This window comes from Bactrocera neohumeralis, chromosome 3, assembly GCF_024586455.1.
Source record: "Bactrocera neohumeralis isolate Rockhampton chromosome 3, APGP_CSIRO_Bneo_wtdbg2-racon-allhic-juicebox.fasta_v2, whole genome shotgun sequence".
In the NCBI taxonomy this organism is placed as follows: Eukaryota; Metazoa; Arthropoda; class Insecta; order Diptera; family Tephritidae; genus Bactrocera; species Bactrocera neohumeralis.
In genome coordinates, this window is record NC_065920.1 from 10554758 (window position 1) to 10566602 (window position 11845).

The window sequence follows — 11845 nt, forward strand, 5'->3', positions numbered from 1 at the left end:
GAAAAGTTTTTACTTTTTATTACAAATTAGTTATGAATTAATATTTTTTTCTTTCAAGGCATCAATTTTTAATATTTTGTTGTAATATTTAATTTTTTTATTACAAATTTTTCCTAATTTTTAGTTTTTCTCTAACTTTTATTTTTTTTTTGAAAATTTTTTTCTAATTTTTAAGTTGTGTTCCACTTTATAATTGTTTTATAATTTTTACTTATTTTTGCCAATTTTTATTTGTTTCTATTTTTAATTTTTTTGCTAATTTTTAGAATTAAATTTTTTTTTGTTTTTTTAAAATTCTTTTTTTTTTGCTAAATTTTTTTTTCTGATCTAAATTTTTTCGATTTTTTTTTTTTTTTCATTTGTTATTTTTTTTTATTTTTTTCTAATTTTAAATTCTTATTTTTTTCATAATTTTATTTTTTTTTATTTATTTTAATGCGAAATTGTTGCAAAATATTTTCCTTTTATTACAAATTAGTTATGGATTAAGTTTTAATATTTTGTTCTAATATTAAATTTTCCTTTTACATTTTTTTATTTTAAATTTTTCATAATTTTTATTTTTTTCCTAATTTTTATTTTTTTTATTTAATTTTCTTTTTTATTTTTATTTTTTTAATATATTTTCATTTTTTTCTAATTTTTTTCCAAACTTTTAATTTCTTTACCAATTTTTAAAATTTAATTTAATGTTTTTTTTTTTGCTAAGCGTTAAAATTTCTTATTCTGAACGAAAACAGTATTTATCTCCCATATGACCAAAAAACTACTTAGGCTACCCAAATCTCTCCTCCCTCTACTGGGTTACTTGTACATTATTTACACCAGTATAAATGAAATACTTTATATTTGCACAGCATAGCTTGCTTCCATTCGTTACCTTCATACTCTCGCATATATTCTTCCACATATTCGCTCATAACACATCGCACAATGAATCCTTTACTCTTAACTACGTGAGCTAAAGGGATTTAAAATAGCAAACAATAATTGCATGTGTACTCGATTAATTATTTCCTCAGATTATAGCGTACATGCAAATGTATTCTTTAAAGATAATTGAATAAATATAAGTAAAATTACTATTTCATTGAAATAAGTGGTAATTAATATTCGTATTTATTTTTCGTTTGCGCAAGCTTTTGAAACCAGCTTTTTCTCGCGCTATAAGTGTCTGATGCTTATTTTCTTGCATTTACAAAAATTTGTAGAAAAAATTAATATGAGTGCAAAACAAGGCGGACGTTATTATATTTTTCACAGTTGTATTTTTTACTGCTCAAAGGGTTTAAAAGTATTGTTATCTTCATTTTTATCGGTCAATTTGTATGGCAGTTATATGCTTTAGTAGTCGGATTTCAACAATTTGCTCAGATAGTGCCTATGCCTATGTATATACATATGTATGTATAATTTGTCTCTCTAAGGCCTCTCACATTTTATTCGGGGGGTTGCAAAGTTCGTGGCAAACTTAATATACCCCGCCCAGGTTAGAATTGAGGAGTATGCGCTATTCACAATGGTCTCTAAAACCAAAAATAGTTCAAATCGGGCCGTATTATGTCTCTATATACCGGATGTAAAAACTATATATAAATTAGGTAGGGTAGGTAGAGAAAGATTTTTATTAGATCCGGTGTAAAAATTCAAGAAAGACGGGACACTGCCCATTTTCAGGGTATATCCTATATCTCACTTTATTTATCATTTTCAATCAAATTTTATATGTGAAGTAGCCCACAAGTTCCATCATACACTGTGACAACGCACCAAATCGGATGACAACCACGCCTACTTCCCATATAACAAACTTTTAAGCTCCATATAACTCTTTCAGTTAACAGTAAGAAAATCAAACATCAGTGAAGTTAACAGCATAAAGCTTTGCACAAATAGTTCCATCCATACCATCTTACGCCCAACAATTGTTGTAATCGGATTATAACTTTTCAAGGACCCTGACACCAATTACGTGGACCCCAGTGTCTATGGCCGACTTTTTACAGCATATCGATCAACCAGTGAGATTTAACACTTCCCTTAGTCCCCATATACCTAATATAAAGATTTTCAAATTTCCGGTTGACTTTATTCTGCATATATCGGCCAATATGAAAGTTATCTTGATGAAACCCAGAAATAATCTATTTCTAATACCAGTTTATTTTCTTGCCTAAAATAAATGAACTCAGTGCGATACTGCCTTTAGTTTAAAAAAAAAAATCTAAAATCTGAAAAATGTCGTGGATTTGCGAGAGTGTAAAATGTTTAGTTATACCCGTCATCTGGACCATCCTTACTTGTTTAGTTATATAGACGTGTACAAAAACATTGACATAAGATCCGTATCTTCGCATTCAATTTGGTCTCTCCATTGAACTAAATGAAATGCATTCATTTTCGTTCGTTTTCGCGTCGCTCTTTCTTTCTTCTCTTTTTCCCAATTCTGATTTGAGAACATTCTTGAGAAATAGTTATTTTTTTGTTGAATTTGCTTGGTGGATACGTTGCTCTTTAGAGGGTCGACAGATCTTTCCTTTTTAAGCGGGTTTAATTACAGGACTGTGTGCACTATGAAGTTGCCTAAAGGAGTTGGGTGATTACGGAGTTTAAGTTCACAGTTATTTCTGCTGTCCTCTACTCTATTCCTGACCATAGGAATACCAAGATTTTTGACTATTTTCATCACGAATGTGCCATGGTCAACCCGTTATATTCTAAGAATTTTTCACTCGAACCTCTGTATTATATCAATCGGTGTTTTATACAAAATACAATAATTGTGAATATACATATATATATTATAATTTCTTAAACTCCAGCATCAGCTTGCCATTCAAATTGAGTAGAAATGAATCAACAGCCTCACTGTAGCCATGTTGAGTTTGCGAGCAAATCCTTATAGCGTACTCTGACACTAATGACGCGATTGCTGCCTTAACCATCAACAATGACATATCCTTACCTATCATAATGAAATAAATAAAAATATTTTTTTGTGAGAATGCAAATAATACCCAAACAGCTTCTGGGTCCAGTGCCGAATGGCAGAAAGACGCGTCGTTCCATCAATTCTTTCGGCGCAGTATTATCGAAACGTTCGGGTACAAATGAATTTGGCTCGCAGAATATAACGGGATCATGATGATATGAATACACCGGTATGCATAGCACTGTGCCTTCCTCCAGTTGCACTGATTTTCGCTTAGAAAGTTGAATCACATTGGCGCGACTACAAATGCGTCGGCAATATTGTACTGTTGGGCTCAGACGTAGTGTTTCTATGAGAATAATACTGTGGTTGAACATAAATATTATGAGTAATTCAAGCATAAACTTACCGAAAACGCAATGGTCGAGATAACTGAGCGATTTGAGTGTCTCAAGACCGAATGCCGTGCAATGCTCACGCTGCTGCGTTTGCAACACTTCGGCGCGTAATTTGGACTGCACGCGCGAATCTCTAGCGAGCTGTGAAAAAAAATTATTTTCTTACAAAACTGTATTACCTGTGCTGCCACACTTACATAGTAAATACTGTAGACCAAAGTGCTGCAAATCTCCTCGAAGCCATCGAGCAGCATAGCCATGCAAAGCCCCGTCAAAGCTTCATCACTCAGACGTCCCGTCTGCTGCTGCGTGTACAAATAGCTGAGCACGTCACGCATGCCGCTGGGGTTACGCAGCTCTCTGTGGCATTCCAGGGCGTCGCTGGTGAATTGCGCGAAATAATTCTCCACCGCCTTGGAGATCAAACGAAATGGCCACAGCTTCCAAAACACCGGCATAACGGCTGAGAGCAGCGAGTAGCGGCGAGTAGCGGCGTAAACTGCACGTTTGACGTACGGCGCGTTCGGTCATTTGTAGGAAGAGGTTCGGTTTTTTCGAACGCGTCAATGTACCAGCGTCTACGCCCCAAATGGTGATGCAAAGCGCGTCGGCAACAAAACGCTTAACAAGCTACACAACATATTCATAAAAATGTTATTAATATTAAATCCCACAGCGACTTACATCAATGGCATCCAACGCTTCTGGATTTGCGCCCTTACATTTGTACTCCAAAAACTGCATTAACCGCTTGCAACTGGCCTGCCACAATTCATGCGTTTGCTTCAGCTGCAATTTTGTCACATGAAGTTAAAAAATTTTGCACTTCACACGCACATTGCTACCACAACCAACCGCGTTGCACTCACCCGTATTGGCGTCAAAGCCGCACATGCCACACTGCGATTGAGCTTCCAATGCTCGCCACTGCTCCACAGCGCGCTGTACGCTGCCAATTTGTCCAATTTATTCAGCCTGCGGTGCCGCATCCAGCTACAAGCAGCTGTCAATTCGTAAGCACCGAAATTCGTGTCGAGTATCTCGTGCGCCAGTCGCATGTCCACCACCAAGATTTGCGGCTGACGCACGAAAAATATACCGACCATGCGTCGGCGGTGCTTGTAGCGTCTATAAAAGAAATACTCACGGGATTATGTCTCCTTTTAATTTATGCCTAGCCATATTTACCGGTAAAGCCTGTCGATTTCGTAAAGAAGATTCCGATTTCGTGTCAAAATACTCGGAAAGGAGCCGAATAATGTCAGCGGCAATGCATTATGAAGCCCTCGTTTTCGCCAGTAATTAAAGTTCCATGTGAGATAAAAATAAATTGGCAGCAATATAAGATGTAAGAGGAAAACAATTTGAAAAAAGAGACACTCCAACATCCCCTGTTCTCCTTGTCTTTCTCTACTTAGTTTTCTTGTTTCTTCTTTTCCTGCTTCTTATCCTTTTGTTTCTTTATAAGTGAAGCTCCTTTTCACTGCTTTTGTCTGTTTGTTCTTAATAATATAATTTTTTATAGTTTGTTTGTTGTTTTTTGTTTTACAAGACAGATATTTCTGATTAAATTTTGTATGAAGCTAACGAAAATATTATTAAAGTAGTTCTCTATATATGATTCTTTGCATAATGTTTCATTGTAAGATCTATAGGTATGGGCTCTGGCTTATGGTCTAGATCATCGTTTCTCATTTTGTTAGTTTCATATGTGGAGGAAAGGCTTTTAGTCCGACCAAATAACTCACGACTAGTGAACAGGATGCCAATTTAAAACTGGCAAACCAATAAGAGGAATAAAAGTAGTCTATGCTTCTTAGGGAAAATCATGTTGAAAGACGCTTTTGCACAAAAGGTTAGATTAGGTTAGGTTAGATCTACCGGCTGTCACCCTATACATAGATTTACTGATTCTTAATAATTTCAGATGGAGGCCTAGTTTAATTTCAGCTGAAACATTCATCTCATAGGGCGTCGTCGCTTTTTGCGAACTTTAAAAGCGACCTAATATCTAATTTTAAATCCTGTGCACTACGAAAATCTTGTCTATCTAAGACGAGTTATACATAATGCTGAATCAGAAGCATAGGAGGAGCCCCAACATCTCTCTCATGCCTTCATCCCTTCACTTTCCGCATCTATCGTCGCTATTTATGTCCATCCACCACGCATGGGATGCCATCAGAATGTGACCTGTCATTTGTCCAACAATCGTCCCGTAGTCCTTTCGAGACGGTGTGAGTAAAATGCTTGAGGGTTTTCCTTAGGGACTCTTGCACATGATCTTGACGTTTCTGCATGCCCTTAAGACATTCCATCTCGCCCTGATTTGTTTGTCAGCTATTTCGGAAACTTAATTGCCTATCGCTTTAAATGACTTCTGTATTTCCTGTACTGGTTCGTTAGCCAGACGGATGGCACTCTTGTCAATCTCTTCAGTTATATCGTTTCTCGAAACTCCTTCGTGACCTCTAACTCAGTATATATACAACCGCTCCCCGGCAGCCAATACATCTACTAACGCCTTGCTTCTGAGTACATTCTATTGGGTAATGCGATGTTGTAATTGGTACCGGCTTAGTAATATTGATCTGAGAACCGAAGGGACGCATGCATGAAGTCGGTTACCCATGCAGAAGCTCTTATTACTGTATAAGTTTGTGCAGACTAGATTTATGCAGTGTTTCTATCCTATAGCAATTAATATTTTTAGTGAAAGATTTCAATGATTCGGCTATGTAAACAGGAGAACTCGAACAATGAGGTTTTTGTATGACTAAATATAGTAATCATTGAGCAGTTCTCCGAGAGCTTTATATCCAGAAAACTTATAACTTTTTTATGGGCCTCACCTCTCAAACTAGTTTGTTTGTATAATTTTACTTTCGAGTCAGAAGTTTGTTTTACAGAATCTATGTTTTCTCACGAAATTATCGGCAGAGATTACATACTAGTTTCTTAAACCCGCCGAAATCTCACTTCGAAAATTTTGATTTTACGTTGGTGAAGATACTTCGGTGAGCAAGATTCGCTTCGTAGTGAGCTAAGACATAATGTAGGAGATACTATGTATGTACTCTGTGAAATTTTACAAGAATTATGAGAGAAAGTAAATATTTCGGAGATTTGGTGTAAAAATCTAGAGGTTTTGTAGAGGCCCAGTCTTTTGATTGTCTTCTAAAGTAACTGATTTTTTTTTTTGCTGCGAGAAGATGAGACTTATGAATGATAAGGACTCGAAAACTCTCTCAACAGACCTTGTGTGGAAACTACCAGCTGATTTAGCTCAATATATTACTCTTCCAATAAGCCGAAACTTGTTGGTTTTGATTCAAAAACTGGTGTTTTGATCGCATAGCTGCTTTTTAATCAGATCTACATAAAAAGTCTACTAAAACCGATTGATGAATTTCATTTTAATCGAAAGATGGTGATGATTGATGGTGAAGGTTCTTCAGCTCCAGTTCTGATTTTAATTTGTTTTAATTATTGTATTTGATTATTTTAAAGGTTGGCATATTGCTTGTCGAACAGCTCTCTTAGTCATCATTCATCCTCGTTTTAATGTTTTTTTTTGGTATCGCAAAGGACCAAACTGGTCTATGCCCGGCCTTTTGGCCTAACAGATTAACCCAACCTAATATTTTGCTGTACTCTTCAAATTTTCACAGTTTAAACCTTATCTCCCAAATCCGCTGACAGATTTGTAAGCAGCTTAATGCTACTTAAGCTTTAGATTTAAATAACAATACGAACTAACAGTAATTTTGCTAATGGATTTGCTGCACTTTTCTTCGAAAATTGTTTTCTTATGCGTCAACCGCAAAATAGCAAATTGCACACAACCACAAAGCAATCTGCCAGTATGCACAAAACCACATGCAACATAATGCGGTGCACACACATACCCACAAACATACATACAAGCATGCGTACCCCAGTGTACCACATCGTATGCTGCCACATGCCACAAATTTAGCAGTCGCAACTGGTTTGTGATATGGAAATTGCCAAGTTGCAACACTGCAACATGCAACAGCTCAAAACTGTGCTTTCACTACAAGAAATGCGTGCGAAGAAACACTAAAAAAGAAACAACGCAAAAAGAAGAAAAAACTGCCATTGCGCCTGGATGTATACTAGGCGAAGTATCAAATGTACGAAAGAGGTGAAGTGGCAACACAAAAAGCAAGGAAGAAAGCAGCAAATTGAAAACAAAAGTACAAGCAGAACAGCACTAAAGTGCACACACACCAACAAAAGCACTTCAACTGTAAACAATGAGTAGTTACAAAAGAACCAATGGAGAAGCAAACGTAGAACGAAGAATAAGCAGCAGCGGCAACAACAACAGCAGCGGCAGCACAACGCACAAACTTTCGCAAGGGATTACGACTTATCGAGCGGAGAGAGCAACAAATGCAACACGCAAACAAATAATAAGTAACAGCAAAACTATGGCAACAATAACAAATTGCCAAAAATTGCTGAAGCGTGGATTGTAGAGGCAATATGTAAAATTGACAAAACAATGTTTGCCATAACTTATAACCCTCGTCCGCTGCTACGAAATATTGTAATGCCAACAAATTGGCAGAGAATGTAGGGCAAAGTATTTACAAATATGCAAACTGTACTTACATACATACATACCTAAATAAGTATGAAGATACTTCTGGGAGCTTTAAATAAATGAAAGAAATAAGTTATGTGCAGCGCTTGCTTTTTCTGCTTTCGGTACTTATAGTTTATAATTTTGCCTATTATACCCTTCAGGCATGTTGCACCGAGATTAGTAACTGTTCATCCGACGTTTGTTGGTGTAATACCTAACACTTATCAAGATAAATATAGACATATATATATATGTATATATAAAAATTTCTTGTCCGCACGTCCTTGACTGTTAAGATAACCTCGTGTGACCCACTAGCGCCAACACTTAGCCATGTTAATAACATTTATCGAAGCCATGACTCTTTCCTCTCCCATGACAGTCGAGTCTACGTAACCGGAGCGGACACGGATACTTGTCCGCCCAAGTACCATCGATTCGGCAGCATTCCTCAACATTACTTCAGCGATTTTTTCTGTTACAACAACAAAAATCCTTTCCGAAGTTCAAAGCCCTTTAGCCATGTCAAGAACCCTTTTCGGTAGTCAATAGCAGTATACTGACGAAACAATAACTATTTTTTAACATAAAGTTCGCTCAAAGCCTGAAGTATTTGGCTGCCTTACAAATTGCGAAATTATAAACAGGTTTCATCCGAACTGATTTTTGGGTTCCTATGTTTATTATCATTCTCAAATTTGAGGAAATTTATTCCATAAAAAATATGGCGTCAGAAATATTTGTGTTCTATTAAGCGATGTTATGGACCGATCGGTCCCATTTTTGTACTTATATTTTAGAAATATATGCAGTAGCTATCTTATTGGATACAGGGTTTGTCCGGAAAGTAATAGGACTGATTTTCTTCCGCCGTGTCTGTACTTCAGTGCGCGCACCGACTGGATTCGGTAGAGGGCGTTCCTTGCTAACGAACGAGCGGCTGGTCAGTTGTCTCCGAGAGTCAGGACAAACATTTTCGCGCCATGTGTTTCTGTGAGTGGTGCAAGCCGAAAATGCAGCGACAGAGAAGTTTAATATGATCAAGCAGGCTACCCAGAAGTGGTGTGTTTCGGTGGCACCAGGTTTTATTGGAGGGCCGGGAAGAGGTCGCTGATAAAGACCGGAAGAATGAGCAAATCCAAAGTGAAAACGATGCTCATTGTATTTTTTAACATCAGAGGCATCCTCCGCCATGAATTTGTTCCTCCTGGACAAACCGTCAACGCCAAGTTTTGCGTGGAAGTTTTCGAGAGACTCAAAAGAAAGTTCAATCAGGTCCGACAAGACATCGCAGCCGATTGAAAGTTGCACCACGATAACGCCCCGGCACCCCAACGCTTCCGCAGCCGCCCTACAGCCCAGATGTGGTCTCCCGGACTTTTTTTGTTTCCCTCCCTGAAAAGGCCGATGAAAGGCAAGAATTTTGAGACGACAGAGGGAATCCAACCAGCATGCACCTCGGCTCTCAAGGCTATTCTGGAGAATGCCTTCCGTCATGCCTTCAATGCTTAGAAATCGCGCTGGCAGCGCTGCATCGACGCAAAAGGAGCCTATTTTGAAAGTTCTTAAAGAATTGTAAAGATTTGTTCAATAAACTTTTTAAATGGACTCAGTCCTATTATTTTCCGGACAAACCCTGGATATGAGGTATATAAATGATCAGCTTGTTGATTTGAGTCCTTTTAGCCAAGTCCGTCTGTTTATATATACGGGAACTAGTCACACAATTTTTGAGATATCGATCTGAAATATAAAGCTTATTTCATTGATTTGCATGATGTTTCGTTGATATCAAATAATTTTGCAGACAATTTTTATTGGCGAAATTTAGGATGAACAATTTATTTAAAATATTTATTATATGTATAGTAACACAAAAAGGTATCAAAAATTAAAACATTTTGCAAATAAGCATAAAATTTTCAAAAGTTCACGAAAAAATCAAATCCTACACTTTATTACCAAGAAATTTTCCGCTTTCGTGCTGAGCCTCTACTCGGTTGCATCGACGCTTTACAGAGCGGACAATACCATTTGCCCTTTGGCGGTCGTATAACACCCACACATTGAAAATGAAACCATTCGTAGGGGCACAACTTGTTGTCGCAAGCAATCATGGACCCATAAGAAACTTGATTACAAATACAATAGCGCGGCTCATTCGGATTGTAGCACAGTACTTCGTCTTCGTCTGAAGGCAAATCTGGCGGTGTCAGCATAACATTGTCGTATATGCTCGAGCATGAGTATTGCGTGGCAATGGAGTTTGTCGTTTTCGCCGGTTGGAGCGGCGTCGAGAGACAACTTACTGCTGCTGACGATGTTGTGGGGTGCTCCTTTTCATGCGCTTCCGCTTTTAGTGGCTGCGGCAACATGATAATGACGTTGAAGTTTACAAAAATTAGAATTACGAAAATAAAGTTTCACAAATATTACAAATTTTCGAAAGAAAGTTACAAAAATGTTCGAATAGAAATAACAAATTTCATTACAAATTGAAAAAAATTCCAACAAAGTAATGAACTGACTTGAAATTTATAGCACACAGGGTGCTCTTTAAATGGTTTAACATTTTTGTGTTTTATAATGAACGAATTCAAGCTGGATCATTAAATTTAGAGAGAATATTTGTTGAACTGTTCTGAACTCAAATATTAAAATGCAACAATAATATCTTTCATTAAAATTACTCGAAACATTTCCTTGACTCCAAAATTGTCGAGCAACAAACCCGGTTCTTCAATTGATAAATTAAAACTTTCATATTCTCTTTCTCAAAACAAAATTTCAAAAAGCTCTCCTGCTCACAAATCCCTTCCATAAGTGCCTAATCTAAATTGAAACGGCTTGGCAACCCTAGCCAAATAACCTCATTCCTCCCATAATCAACATACGCCATCCAACACCATCAGCAACATCAACAACATCAGCAACTCAATTTGATCTACGACCACAACATCCACAGAATTCATTCCAATGATTCGGTGGCGCAAACTGCTTCCACTTCAGGGTAATTCGAATGGCCAACATTCATCAGGGCAGGCCAGCGGAGATATATGTGCATAATGACATTGCAATTGTGCAACGTGCAACATGCCGCATATAGGCCTTAAAAACACTCGCACAAACAAGCAGAGACACATTATACTATCGAATTTTTTGAGCTGTCGCTGCTGCCATTGCTGACAAGATTGGTATCGATAGCAGGCAAATGAGGAGTCAAATTGATTTGTGCATTCGTTGGCGAGAGGGTGCTTCCATTAGGGCTGCCGAAATTTCATATTATCATATACAAATGTAACTACGCATTACAGTGGATGGAACTGGTTCGAGTTGAAATTAGGTTAGGTTAGGTTAAGGTGAATAGCACTTGGACAGATATTCGTTTTTGTGTTCCCATAAGCTCCTAAAAAGAGAATCACCAGATCCTCATAGATCGACGAAGAATTTTGAGCTCACTATAAATTTATTTAGGCAGTTATTATCAAGCCCAGCAACTTCGGTGGGTTCGAATTTTTTTCCATAACGTCTGTTAAGTCAATCAAGTACTAATTGAAAATCCCTGTATAAACTGCAGCCTCAGCCATGCGTTCTCATAAGCCAAACCATTTATGTACGCTTGACCTGGCCGACGTAGACAACACGAAAAAATTAAAATGCAAACTTAAGGCATACTGCATTTGTATGCCAAGAATGCGTACAAGCGGACTTCCATGCGTGCTTACATAACCATAAGCATACAAATCCCTCCAGTCTGCAGTTTGGCAACGTCCTTTGTTGCTATTGTTGCTTTGACATTGTTACCGGTCACTGCTGCATGTCAATTCGAAATTTTCATTTTTCCATTGCATCATTCTTTCATTTTAGCTGGGACTTTGCCTTTGATACCCCCTACACCTT

The 11845-nt window shown here is 37.4% G+C and overlaps 2 protein-coding genes across 2 annotated transcripts; both read right to left on the minus strand.

The window, feature by feature from the left end:
• Nucleotides 1-2801: 2801 nt before the first annotated feature.
• Nucleotides 2802-4814, minus strand: LOC126753537 (probable cytochrome P450 309a2). The gene is given in 8 exon segments (XM_050465057.1): nucleotides 2802-2965; nucleotides 3018-3281; nucleotides 3342-3471; nucleotides 3528-3815; nucleotides 3817-3960; nucleotides 4015-4119; nucleotides 4200-4458; nucleotides 4519-4814. Coding segments are annotated over 8 exon segments (1554 nt in total). The 5' UTR covers nucleotides 4719-4814.
• A 4957-nt stretch (nucleotides 4815-9771) lies between these two features.
• Nucleotides 9772-10445, minus strand: LOC126753543 (inhibitor of growth protein 3-like). The gene has a single exon (XM_050465063.1). The coding sequence runs from the start codon at nucleotides 10318-10320 to the stop codon at nucleotides 9904-9906; it is 417 nt and encodes a 138-aa protein (XP_050321020.1). The 5' UTR covers nucleotides 10321-10445; the 3' UTR covers nucleotides 9772-9903.
• Between the last annotated feature and the right edge of the window lie 1400 nt (nucleotides 10446-11845).